The following is a 14,048-nucleotide window of genomic DNA, read 5'->3' on the forward strand; positions in this document are numbered from 1 at the left end:
TGACAGTATAACAGCGATCTCACCCGTTGTATATAAATTTGAACGAACACTTGCTGTTTGTACGCCAGGAACAACAGACGGAATACAAAATGACCAAGACAAAAGTGTACGTTATCGGAGTCGGCATGACCAAGGTACAAAGTATGAAGACGACCTTTGATATGGCCTGCTAACAAAGAGATCTTTATGTTCCAGTTCGAGAAGCCTGGTCGCCGTGCCGATGTTTGCTATCCCGACTTTGCCAAGGAGGCGGTGACAAAGGCTCTGCAGGATGCCAACATCAAGTACGACGAGGTGCAACAGGCTGTCGTTGGTTACGTCTATGGTGACTCCACCTGCGGCCAGCGTGCTGTCTACGAGGTGGGCATGACAGGTATCCCGGTGTACAATGTGAACAACAACTGCTCCACGGGCTCCAGTGCCTTGTATCTGGGCAAGCAGATCATCGAGTCGGGCAATGCTGATTGTGTGCTCGCCCTTGGCTTCGAGAAGATGGAGCGTGGTTCTCTGGCCTCCAAAGTGAGTTAGCTTAATTTGCATTAATAGCATAAACAACAATTGACTTCCGTATTATTTAATAGTACTTTGATCGTGCCAATCCGATGGAACGCCACATCACAGAAATGGGTGAGCTGACCGAGATCGGAGCTGGTCCCATGGCAGCCCAGATCTTTGGCAATGCTGGCAAAGAACATATGAAGAAGTACGGCACAAAGCCCGAGCACTTCGGCAAGATTGCCTGGAAGAACCACAAACATTCGGTCAATAATCCGTAAGTTTTAGCCGCAAACGAAGTCGAAAGTTCAATCTGCCAGTAGACGCGGCTTATCTAATCTCTTGTCGTTGGGGGCCATCCTCTGGCTGAACATTGGCCATTCGATTAATCTGCTGCACCCTATGGCATGTTATATATATCTACTTTTTCACTCTTCCCCTTTAGATACTCGCAGTTCCGCGATGAATATACTCTGGATCAGATTATGAAGTCGCCTCAGGTGGTGGAAGGTGTACTGACTAAGCTGCAGTGCTGCCCCACTTCCGATGGCTCTGGTGCTGCTATCCTTGCATCTGAGCAGTTCGTGCGTCGTCATGGTCTAGAGAAGCAGGCTGTGGAGATCGTGGGCATGGAAATGGCCAGCGACCCAGAGTCTACCTTTGCCGACAAAAGCCTAATGAAGATTGCTGGTTATGACATGACTCGCTTGGCCACACAGCGTCTGTTCGCGAAGAGTGGTTACAAGCCGCAGGATGTGCAGGTTGTTGAGTTGCATGATTGCTTCTCGGCCAACGAGCTAGTCACCTATGAGGCGTTGGGTCTTTGCGCCGAGGGCAAGGCTGGCGAGTTCATTGATGCTGGTGACAATACCTACGGAGGCAAGTTTGTGGTCAATCCCAGTGGTGGACTGATCTCCAAGGGTCATCCTCTGGGTGCAACAGGTCTGGCTCAGTGCGCTGAGCTCTGCTGGCAACTGCGTGGTCTGGCCGAGAAGCGTCAAGTGGCCAATGTGGAGCTGGCACTGCAACACAATTTGGGTCTGGGTGGCGCTGTTGTTGTGGGTCTCTATCGATTGGGTTTCCCTGGTGCCAGCAAGGCAAAGTTGTAGATGTTGAATTTGTTGGTTTTTGTAAATATATTCTATGTATTATTGTTGTCTTTTAAATAATCACAATTGATTAATTGTTCATTAATTGCGCTTGGATTTCTGCTTCCGCTTGGGCTTGGAGCGGCAGCAGAGACGCCAGAGTGCCACAAAGCTGATGAGGATTATTAGCAGCACGCCAGCAATGGCCGAGTACACGTCCAGCGAGTAGTAAACAAAGCGACTGAGATGCACAGCACTGGGCTGCAGCAGTGGTGCACCACGTGTCTCTGCCACATGCTCCACCCACCACACGGCAGTGTCCAACGGCGGCTGTGGGCGGTTATTGTATGCGGTGGCAATCCTTTGGGCATTCAACTTGTACTCCGGATTCAAGGCAAGGGACAAAGCCTCAAAAAACAGTCTCCTCACTGAGGGTGGCAAAGTCCAGTTTCACTGCATTGCCACGTTCGACCAGCGAAGCAATGTTCAGGAACTGATCACCACAAATGGGCATACCAACGATGGGCACTCCACTGGAGACGCCTTCGGTTAGGCCAAGCAGTCCACCATGTGTGAAAAAAGATGCGCACATTGGGATGTCCCAGTATGTCTCTTTGTGGCAGCCACTTCATGATGTGGACGTTTGATGGCTGATTGGGCAACGTTTCGTTCTCCCACTTCCAGATCACCTGTTGCCTGAGACGCGCCAATGCACGCAGCAAGCCATCACGCTTCTCGCTATTTAAAGAATGCGCCTTGAGTTGCGATCCCCAGCTGATGACAATCACGCCATGCTCGGCATTATCCAGTAACTGCTGCAGCTGCGAACTTAAAGGCTTAGGCTGCCGGACGTGCACGCCGCCCACCTCGATGACATTGGGTGGCAGTGGCTTGGGGCCACTCAGCGAGAAGTGCTGGTTGAGGAGTATTAATGAGGTGTTCTTCACCAGCTCAGCAGTGCTTGGAATGCCAGGGCCAAATCTTTGTAACAGCAGCTCATCAGCAGCAGGCACATTCCACAACCTGAAACGTAATGCAGAAATTCAGTTGCAATCTTCGCTAGCTATTAAGTTACTCACTTGTAGAGCAAGTTGAGCGAGTGTGTGGCCACCCAGTTACCCAGACGTGCGCCAAAGTCCATCTGCTGTGATTGACCCAGAAACAGAGCAGATATATACGATGGAATCAAGGGAGCGCCCACGCGTTCGTAGTGCCAGGGCATCATGGCGGAGCTGCAGAGTGCCACAACCGGAGCTTTTAACTTGTAGGCCACGCCCATTAGGCAATCCGTGTTGAAGTGCTCCATGAGTATGACATCATAATAGCCTGGTGGATGCTTGAGCACCTGCTCCAATCCATCGCTGTAAAGTGTCTCGCGGCAAGCATCGTTGCCATAGGCATAGAGATAAGAGAAATCCACATAAGGCAGCAGAAATAACAGGCGACGTCCCTCAAAGATCTGCGGGAAATACACTTTAATGTATACTCGACCAATCCAAGAGAGCAATACTCACATTAAAATCCAGTGTAATGCTGAAATTACTGGCTAGCGGATAGTCTGTGTAGCCAAGTGGTGGCTGTGCATCCGGATACGGACTAATGACATCCACGTTGTGACCACTTTCCGCCAGACCGCGCAGAATCGGGTGAAAGAACTGAAAGTGACTGATGGCTGGATGCGGAAAGAGGCCCAAGATCTTAAGGGAATGACTTGTATCCAGACAGGAAAACAGTGAAAAGAGCAGCAACCACATCCAATTGCATTTTGAACCCATTTTACACAGATTCATAATTAATTTTCGAATACTTCGCAAGTATTCTTTCGAATATGTAATAGACTATTTATTATTTATATATGTTATGTGTACGAGTATAGAGGCACTGCTATAATTAACCTCTAGATAGGTAATGAACTTGCTCAAAATTGCTCAATTACGAGTGAGCGAAAGAAACACTTGTGTTTCTGAGAGATCTGCTTCACCGACAATGTGAGACCCGAAAGAAATTACGCTTTTTCACCGGTTCGTCGATTAAGGGAAGAGAGAAAAAGAGAGGCACCCCAAATCTTGGATCATGAGTATTGTAAAAGTAAAATCATAAATAAACAAACAATATAAAAAAGGCAACATTTGTGTGCCGATGACGAACTCGAAATACCCTGGAGCATTATTTCGTAACAAGTTCAAAGTACCTAATCAATCATTACCAAGGTCACATTTTTTTGTAACTTGAAAAAATAATTGAAGAGAATCTTGAATTGCTGCCAGCATTAAAGGCTTTACTCTAACAAATATTCGGTATACCTCGATTTATAAATATTATATTGAAGAACTTTCAGGAAAGGGTATTTCAAGTACGAACAACCCGCTTTTTGCTATGCGATTATGATTGCCACCTAAGCGAGAGAGTAGGTTGTTAGCACTTTCTGATTGTGCGACGATTAAATGTTTTTTTGTAGTATTTGTTGCTGATAAAGTTTAAACGTCTGGAAGATATGTTTGGAAATATTAAATGTCTGTAGATTATAAGACCATTACAGTGCAAATACTCTAAAAGCAACTTTGTCGCAAATAAACGAAAAGTAAATAATTATATCAAAGACACACAGTGCAGTTTTTACTTTTTTGGGGTTAAATTGTATAATAGCTAATCTTATATTATTACGTTATCGTTTTTTATCATTTCTTTGCTTGCGAGCTTGCCGGAAACTTATGTCTGAAGATATTATATTTCATATGATTGGCATTGCAATCGATTTTATTGAAATTAAAGTTATTATCTTTTAAACAGGAAAAAATAATATTGCAAATAAAATGTTTTCGATTAAAAAAGTATTTTAGAATCGTTTTGCTCATTGCAAAATATTTATAAATTACAATTATTGTCATGGAGATAATATAAATGTAATAGACAGATAAGAATGACATAATGACAGCTACAACCATTAAACTAAAATGATTTTAGTGATTAAAATTGCGAGGCAACTATGTTATCTTCTATGTAGTTTAAGAACTGGACAGACTATAGTACACTAGGAGGACATACACATTTAAAATATCACATACACTACACCAAGATCCCCTCTTAATCCCGCTTGTTTTTCTGCTCTGGTCTCTTGCCGCGGCATCGCTGGATGAGGGAAACCCAACTAATAATGACAATGGCCAGAATGCTGCCCACAACAAGGTAAACATCCAGTGAGTAGTAGACGAAACGTGACATCTCCACAGAACTAGGTTTGATAAGGTGATCTCCGCCTGTGTGGGCAACATGCTCCACCCACCAGATCGCTGATTGCAACGCCTGCTGTGGTCGATGGTGGAAGGAATGGGACACAATCTTGGCAGCCTCGGCATATCTGGAAAGCACGAAAGGGAATTTAGTAAAATGACAAATGGAGACTGCATAAGTAACTCACTTAGGATCTAGGGCACGCTTCAAGGACCGCATTACGCTGTTCTCGGAAATGTCCTCGTAGTTAAGCAGCTCTCCCATGCCACGCTGCACCAAAGCAGCGGCATTGAGGAACTGATCACCATACATGGGCGTTATAACGGTTGGCACTCCACAGTAAGCCGCTTCCGAGCTGCCCATTAAACCGCCGTGGGTCATAAACACCTTCACATTGGGATGACAGAGAATATCGCGTTGTGGCAACCACTTCATGATGTGCATGTTGGCTGGTTTGTTGGGCAACGTCTCATTCTCCCACTTCCAGATCACCTGCTGCTTAAGTCGAGCCACGGCACGTACAATGCCATCCCGCTTGGCGGTCGACAACGAATTTGCTCGTATCATGGAGCCCCAACTGATGAGGATGACGCCTTCCTCAGCACTGTCCAGAAGTCGCTGCAATTCAGCACTCAACGGTTTGGATTTCTGAATGTGTAGGCCGCCCACCTCGATGACATTGGGGGGGCAGAGGCTTGGGTCCACTGAGGGAATAGTGTTGATTTACCAGGAACACAGATGTGTTCTTCGCCAGCTCACCCACTGAGGGCAAATCATGGCCAAACTTGTACTGCACCAAAGCATCCGCAGCGGGAATCGAGATCAGTCTAAGGTCGATGAATAATTAATAGGCTAACATTGAATAGATCTCTTCTGGCAACTGCACTTACTTGTACATCCAGTTGAGTGCGTGAAAGGTGAACCAATTGGCCAGGCGACCTGCAAAGTCCATGTCCTGTGATTGGGCCATAAAGAGTGCCGGGATGTGGGAGGGGGATTATGGGTGCTCCCATGCGTTCATAGTGCCAGGGCATCAGAGCACAACTGCTCAAGGCGACGATGGGGGCTTGTAGTTGATGCGCCACGCCCATCATGCAGTCCGTGTTGAATTGTTCCATCACGATGACGTCATAGTAGCCTGCCTTCTTCTTAAGGATCGTCTGCAACGCATCCGAGCGCAGTGTCGAATTGCACGACTGCTTGCCCCATTCGTGGAGCAAAAAGAATTCCACAAAGTGATTGTAGAAGGCGCGCTTTTCGAAAAACTGCAAAAAAGAAAAATAAAACCAAATTGTTGTTGTTTGAATTTTACTTTCGCTTTTAGCAAAGTTCATTAACAAATTCGCAGTAATGAATTGTTTATAATAATAGACAATGAAATGTAGCAAAAACTGAAAGTGAAAGTTCATTTCATGCGTAATGCCTTGGGCAATCCTTGAGTGAGGTAACGAACTTGCTTTTATTTTGTAAACAAATTAAAAGCTAAATACGAAAGCACTGCATGCCATTCACAATAGACCCGGCGGTTCACTGCTTGCTTAGAACCGACATACAAATAAAGTGGTATACTGCTTGCCAGTCAAATAAGAATAAAATAGCGTAAGCAGTGCAAGCAGTGCCGACTCGTAGTAAACGCACGCACGATATTCCGTTATGTTTTGGTACTTTCACATTGCTGTTGTTGTTGTTGCTCACCTTGAGGTCCACACTATTCGTTAGCTTGTCCATGCCGGTAAGCGGAAAATCCTTGTAGCGTATGGGTGGATTTTTACTAGGAAAATGACTAACCACACTGACGTCGTGTCCACCCTCGGCCAGCGCATGCATGATGGGTTGAAAGAAGTGGAAATGACTGACGCCGGGATGCGGAAACAATCCGAGCACCTTCAGTGGACGACCTGCATCCACTTGGTGGCCCAAGATGTGCAGCGTCGACAGCAACAGCGGCAACATCAGCAACATTCGCGACATCTTTTTAGTTGGTGAATATGTAGAATTCTGTTTTGTTACAGAATGGTATGCAGAGTAAATTAAAATTAGAAATTAGAAAAATCGAAAATAACACTTGTTGCCCTTCTTGATTATTTGCAAATTGCAATAATTTGACCTTGGCTGCAGTTGGCAGCTCTGCGCATGACACAAACAACACAAAATTATGTAAATTTCACTATAGGTTCAACACACAGGTCACACAACAACAACAAGAGGTGATATTTCGTTAATTAAAGCGTGATTTGCACACTCACTTTTGTGTTGAGCAACACTTTATTTTATGAAAGACGAAGCTCAATTATGTATGTGCGTACTCTTGGCAGCGACAGCGAACGCGCGCACACATGTGATTTGTTTGACTTACGGTGAGCGACTGACAAATCAGCAAACGCAAGTCGCTGACTATGGCCAGTGCACATCTCTTCTTCACACATAAAGCTGCGCTGCTCGGCTGCAGCGTCAAATTCGACAATGTACATATGTACGTGTATACGTACTGATCAGGCTATTGTATTTTGCTTTCTCTTCTTAATTGCAAGGGCATTGTCAATGCATTTTTCGTTTGCACTTAAATTGGATTCGGCTCTGCTCTATTTTACTCTCTCTCTCTCTCTTAAAGAGACTCTTGTACTGCTTGAAATTTTGACCGGCAAATTTCCATTCTCTCTGCAAGCTGTGCATTTTTTTTGGAAAGCTTTAAAAGTCTTGCTGTGCAGTGCATTGCACTCTCTCAAAATTTTGCCTTGTCATTGATCGCTCTTTGGCAATGTATACAAATGGTGTATTTATATGTGTGCGTGCCATTAAATACACAAATGTATGTATATAAGTCGGAAGTGTTGTTGTCTGGTCGTCTTGCTCATCAAAAACAACCGGTTGACGTTGCACGAGACCCATAAACAATAAGAAGCAATCGCAAGCGTGTTCGCTTATCGCTTTCAGTTCTGTAGACGGGCACCTCGAATGTTATGCCAAACATTTGTTATCAACTTTCTCAAGTGCCACTTGTAGTAGTATTATTATTAGTGCTTTTATTATTGATGACTGTACCTACTAAACGGTAGTTGGATAACTTTATGTAATAACAGGGTATCTAAAACTGAGTCTAATCATTGTAATACGTGGTGCTAAAAAATTTAATGTACAGTAATCAGTACAAGGCGAAATCCAAATAAATAACTACTAGTGTTAAATCGACAGTCATTATAAAACGATTAACAAGTCTCAAGTAAGCATGAATGTGATCAATATAATTGTTATAAGGAATTATTATACTCAATATGGAAATACAAAATTTTCTTTTAATCAGCTAAATACTAAAATCAAAGATTATTTAAGAGGTCAGCTTCTAGGGCTTGCTAGCTAAATAAACAAAAAAATTTATATTATATAAGATTATTTAGTAGGTCGTCTGGAAGGGAATTAAATTTCATAGTGATAGTAAAAAACGTTTGTCATTCAAATAAAGCAATTTAAACGTTTAGAGTTAATTATGGTCAACAATCAAATGAATCACTATTCCAGATTATTTCAAGCACTTCCACGAAGTATTTGGATGATTTTTTATCAAGTCGATGAAGTGGATCGCAAATTACACTTGTTTTAAGCGTCGTCAAGAGCCGATTATTTTGATATTAGAATCATAACAATCTCTTGGAAATAAGAGCGGTCTAGTCAAAACAAATGTGTTTTTAAAGGGGAAATTGATAACTGATAAATTGTTTTTGACTCAGCAGAACTCTCTAAATATTCACCATGACTTGCAATAAATAGTAAACATCTGTCCTAGAAATGTAATATCTTTATTGTTGTTTTGTTTTGGGTTTCGTCGAACTGCTAAACTTGTCACCAGCCCATTTGAGGAGCTTTGATAGCTGCCAGAGTGCGATGAAGAACAATAGAACGATGCTAAGGCAGAACACGTAGATGTCGAATGAGTTGTAGACAAGCCAATTGATATTCCTGGCCACACTTCGTGATAGGGGAGCTCCACCAGTGGCGATCACATGCTCGATCCACCAGATCGCCAGTTCGAGAGGTTCTTGGGGCCTCTCTCGGAAGGCAACAGTCGAACGTTTCATTTGTGATGCAAAACTGAAAATACATAAAACTATTATCACACATTCTGTTCAGACTATAGCATTGATTACTTCTCGTTCAGTATGGTGTTGAGAGCCTGGCTTAGATGTGGCTCATCAAACTCATTAAAGCTGACAATAACACCAAAGCGTCGTTGTTCTACCGCTCCAGCATTGAGGAACTGATCTCCATAGAAGGGTGTCACCAGCATTGGGACGCCACAGTAGACAGCTTCCGTGGTGCCCAAGAGTCCGCCATGTGAAACGAAGGCCTTGACCTTGGGATGACACAACAGATCCCGCTGTGGCAGCCACTCGTAGTTGAAGAGATTCTTGGGCTTGCCCTCGTTTCCAGTTTGATTGTTCATGCGCATTACAAAGGTGTAGCCGGGCAGCTTAGAGATTGCATCATATAAGGCCTGACGCTTGAGAGGAGGCAACGTACTGGGATTGACCATCGAACCCCAGCTTATATAGATGACACCTTGACTGGATGAGTTGAAAAGTTGTTCCAGGTGCTGAAGTAGATAATCAGCGAATAAGAATTTCATGATATTAAATATAATTGTTTGGTTTTTAAATATTATGCAAACATTTTTGCATTTGAAAAATCTGTACTAAATTTATCTAAATCTAAAGGCCTAATTCTCTTGTGAGAACATTTTGGTATTTAGAATATTTTGTGTCAAAAAGTTAGATGCCTGAAACTAGTTTTAGAAAATGATCTAAAACTGTTGTTTAAAATTAAGAAAATAATCGACAAATTTACAAATCAATTAAGAAGTTGAGCAAACTCAAAAAAGTTTAAGATAAGAGATAAAGAAATAACAATAGCCAAGGCCATTGAATGTGTATATAAATTGATATATTTTTGTGTGTGTAAATAAAACGTCAAGAATGCTATATTAAGAACAATGAATTGCTCAACTTTACCGTAAAAACGAGAATACGATGAATAATAAAATTCTTATTCTTGTTTTTTATGCCCTATCAAAAACATATGTATGTGACATCTTGATATATGTATGTATGTATAATGCAAAACTCTTAAATTTTCTTGTAAACTTAATGATCTAAATTTTTCTAAAAGACTGGTTGGGTTGTCAAAGTGTATGCTACAATTCTTAAAGTATTTAAGTGTTCTTTATGTATACGAGATGTTAAGCTTTATATACTATATTCACATACTTTACTATCGTATATAAACCTACCTTCGGAAGAGGTTTTGCCTTTCCCACTTGCAGCCCTCCCACTTCGACTACGTTGGGAGCATAAGGCTGGGCGCCAGTCAGGGAATGATGTTGATTTATGAGCATGAGACTTGTGTTCTTCACAATTTCATTAATCGGCGGTAGGCCAAAGCCAAAGCGTTGGCTTATCAGCGCGTCCGTGGCTGGCTGTGTAATGAAACTGAAAGTGAAAAGTGCGACACGAGAGATAGAGACAAAAGAGAAAAATAAAATGAGAAGCAACTCACTTGTAAAGCACATTGACAGTGTGAAAGTGTAAGAAGTTATTGAGTCGAGCCATAAAATCCATTTGATCCGTGTAGGTCAGAAAACTCATGGGCATCGTGGGGTTAATGAACGGTGTGCCCATGCGTTTGTAATGCCACGGCATAATGGCACAACTACTCAGAGCAATGACTGGAGCATCCAAGAGGTGCGCCACAGAAGCCAAGCAATCGTTGGAGAAATGCTCCATGATGATAACATCATAGCGCAAGGGGGAGCTCAACAGATCGGCAATCAGCGGTGAGTTCAAGGCCACCTTGCAGGAGCGCAATCCCCAATCGTTGAGCATGAAGAACGTGGGCACCTTGAAGGGAATGAAACCCAATAGTTGCGACTCCTGTTCAAAGATCTGCAAAACCAGAAATTCGAGTGAGTAGATCAACTTGATGGTTATCAATCAACTCAACTCACCTGCAGATCCACAATGTCTGTCAGCAGCGGCATGCCTTTGAAAACATAATCCGTGTAATTGGCCACTGGCTGCTTCAGCGGGAAATAGCTGTACATGCTGATGTTGTGTCCACGCTGCGCGAGTTCCACAAACATGGGGCGAAAGAAGTCAAAGTGACTCTTGCCGGGATGTCCAAACAGTCCGAGTATCTGAGCTCCTTGGCCACTCGAGGGGGCTGCGATCAAACCCAAGAGCAGTATCAATGCTTGATTAAGCATGTTGATGCCACACCAGGTGCTGCAGATTCGTTTGTAGCAGTTAAATAGAGACGCCAAGTTGTTACTAAATATTACTGGATGGAATATCTTTTTAAAAGATTTGATTGCACTATCTAATAAGAGATCGCTTTATACCGTCAAACTGTGCAAGATATTTTTGAGTATGTTGAAAGCAATATGATAATTGCCTTTGCCAGTTGCCTTTTTTATCACACACTGCAACTTCTAAGCCAGTTTTTAAATGAAAACTACTTTTTTATATATAAAGAACTCTTTTAAAGTAAAATTTAAATTTGTTTTTTACCCCACGCTGTAGATATTCTTGTATCTTTTAATTGGCATATCCGAAATTACATATGTATATGTATGTGTTTTTGATCGCTGCAAAGTGTTCAATGCAAATTGCTATCTTTGGCCATAAATCGTGAACGTTAACACTTTTTTATTTATATATGTATATCTATAATTTCGGTCAGTCAGCAATTGTGTTGCAGTTGCAAGTGCTTAATTATAGATGCCGCCTGGCATTTAGAGACACTTTGGCTACAATTTTATATGCAAAACAACCTTGACTGACTCAGCAACAGCAGCAGCAGCAGCACAATCCCTTTGTCAAAGCACAGAATTGAAATGCAGTTTTTTGTGTAGTTCCGTTATTTGCAACTTGTCTATTGGACGCTTCCAGCGAGACTGAACTCTACTTGTTGCTGTCGGTTGACAACGACTGCAGCAGAAACTCGACTCACAGTTTAAACAAATAACAAAGAACTCGAGACTAGGAGTTGCAATGGGAGTCGAGCTCAGACTCAGACTTGAAATCGTGATTGTTGCAGTGGTTCAGCCCTGCGGCAGCTTGGGGATAAGGTGATGAGTGGGGGAAGGGGGCAGCCACACTTGCCACAAGCCCAATCAAGAGTGCATTTTGTGGCAACGTCAACTTCGATTACGTTCGGCTCTCCGTTGATTCAATCAATGTAATTAATATGCAAATTGCATATGCAATGAGATTTATTGCAATTACAATACATAACACACACTCTCTGTCTCTCACTCTTTCTCTCTCTCTCTCTCTCTGTTGCACTCCTGTTCTCATCACTTAAATTATAGTTAGTAAAATATTAATTTATTGCAAGACCGCAAACAATATTTGCAAATGCAATTACCTACACTAGAGTGAAATTCTCATATTTGCAATTACGTTAAACAAATTTCACTACTAGAACACGTTTCACCTGGCATATTTAACAAGTTAGTCTTCTTTCTGCAAATAATATTGATATTTTATGACGCTTTTAATTGGCAAATAAACGTATGCGAATTTTAATTGCAATTTTCATATTGAATTCAATGCGACCATATAAAACAAATTTCAAATATTTAACTCTGCTGAGTTAATTTCAAAAACAACTGCAATATTCTTAAGACTCATAAAGGTGCCATTCAAACAATTTTAAACAGCGCCCAGAAGAGCGCCATAAATAAATTTTTTAATTTTCATCCGCTGTCAAACGCACCTTTTTCGTAGCATACTTTCGTGCTGATATTAGAAATCGGAAGTCTTATTAGAATTTCTTGAGGGCGAGGCGAGCATTTGAAGCAATGACAAAACTTGGAGTAACTTGGCTTATTAAAATTCACTTGGCTGATAATGGGTCGAATAATAACCATAATTTTTGAGATACTTGCAGTAATTTCAAAATGTTGCACACTCTATTCGTACAATAAAATATCATTGCCTGTGAATGCTGCCGCCCGTGGCAAGTCGTTAAAATTAAGAAAATTATTTAATTAGGAAAAATTTTCACGTTCCGCTCAATTAGCAGAAACTTGACTGAGATTTTGAGAAGTTCGACTGGGAAAAACTGGACTCTGGACGCTGTGACGACAACGATGTCAACAGCTGCTTTGTCAAAAGGGGGATGTGTGTTTGAGTGAGGCCGGAGAGACAGGGGCAGGCAGGGGAGGATGATGGTTGGCAGGAAGTGTTGTGTTAATATTTGCGACACGTCATTAAATGTGCCTTAATTGTGAAAATTTTCACAAGCGAAAAGTGAAAATGCCAAAAGCAGCAAAATTTACGACACATTATCAAATCAAGTGTGGAAAAACTTTTATAAAATCACACTCACACACACACACACACACACAGCCAAACATAGAATAGCATCAACAGCTGGCTCTGGAAAATTGAAGGTATGCCTTTAAGTGAGTTTTCTTGAAAATCGATAAGCATCCGAAAATTGAAAATGTATCAATTTATTTTAACGTCTTTTGCACTCGCAATGCTATTATTCGCTCCATTTTTCTATTCGCCTTTTTTTTGTATTTGCTGATAAACGGCAATAAAATGGAATTTTAAATGATAGAAATCGTATTGAAAAGTCACAAGATAAGCGAATCAACAGAAAAAGGGTTACGGCCAGCGCGTGTCCGTTTCTCTTGTGAAAAGTGGGCGGGACACTTTTGAAAATTTTCCAGCCATTTACATTTAATCGAAGTGCATGAAATGATAAGCATGCGAGAGTGTGTGTGTGTGTGTGTGTGTGAAATTTATAACAAATCAATAAAATGACAATAGGTGCAAACTTTATCGACGGCCAGGGGGGAGGGTTAAGGTAGCAGCGGACGACGTTCCATTGTGCAAAAATATTCTCAGTGCCAGGGGGAGCATATACATTATAGTCATGGAAAAAGAGAGAGAGAGAGAGAGAGAGAGAGGGGGCACACAAATGAAAGTTTTCGATAAACAATTTTTCGCACGGAAGTGCAATTTGAAGTGAATGCTTTGGTTCCATGTCCTGAAAATGCGGAAATTATACAGAGAAAGTTTCTAATACATTTGTTACCGCCAATCAATCGCTTTGTCGTAGGTGTTTTCGATTGCACAGCTCGAAAAAAGGGTTGCTCACTGTAAGTGCTAAGAAACTTTAGCGTCAGATAGACATATTGCTATCTCAGGGCACTATCCGGTAAATCTATTC

At 41.9% G+C, this 14,048-nt stretch overlaps 2 protein-coding genes across 2 annotated transcripts; one reads left to right on the forward strand and one right to left on the reverse strand.

Annotated features, from left to right (window-relative positions):
- The first annotated feature begins 9 nt into the window (after window positions 1-9).
- On the forward strand, window positions 10-1,660 carry LOC132786059 (sterol carrier protein 2). Its single transcript, XM_060792449.1, has 4 exons — window positions 10-134; window positions 196-519; window positions 582-772; window positions 941-1,660. The coding sequence occupies exons 1-4, from the start codon at window positions 90-92 to the stop codon at window positions 1,602-1,604; spliced, it is 1,224 nt and encodes a 407-aa protein (XP_060648432.1). The 5' UTR covers window positions 10-89; the 3' UTR covers window positions 1,605-1,660.
- Window positions 1,661-1,685: 25 nt separating this feature from the next.
- Window positions 1,686-11,763, reverse strand: LOC132787279 (uncharacterized). Its single transcript, XM_060794223.1, is given in 17 exon segments — window positions 1,686-2,034; window positions 2,036-2,172; window positions 2,174-2,606; window positions 2,663-3,042; window positions 3,098-3,421; window positions 4,671-4,941; window positions 5,002-5,501; window positions 5,503-5,641; window positions 5,705-5,808; window positions 5,810-6,079; window positions 6,510-6,812; window positions 8,618-8,900; window positions 8,957-9,402; window positions 10,096-10,294; window positions 10,362-10,747; window positions 10,810-11,086; window positions 11,635-11,763. Coding segments are annotated over 16 exon segments (4,782 nt in total). The 5' UTR covers window positions 11,068-11,086; window positions 11,635-11,763.
- Window positions 11,764-14,048: the final 2,285 nt, after the last annotated feature.

This window comes from Drosophila nasuta, chromosome 2L (assembly GCF_023558535.2).
Source record: "Drosophila nasuta strain 15112-1781.00 chromosome 2L, ASM2355853v1, whole genome shotgun sequence".
In the NCBI taxonomy this organism is placed as follows: Eukaryota; Metazoa; Arthropoda; class Insecta; order Diptera; family Drosophilidae; genus Drosophila; species Drosophila nasuta.

Bases quoted from the DNA above. Each gene is read 5' to 3' on its own strand.
- LOC132786059 (XM_060792449.1), top strand. From the start codon at position 90: ATGACCAAGACAAAAGTGTACGTTATCGGAGTCGGCATGACCAAG. The intron at 135-195 runs GTACAAAGTATG...TTTATGTTCCAG, and splicing joins TCGGAGTCGGCATGACCAAG to TTCGAGAAGCCTGGTCGCCG. The intron at 520-581 runs GTGAGTTAGCTT...ATTATTTAATAG, and splicing joins GTGGTTCTCTGGCCTCCAAA to TACTTTGATCGTGCCAATCC.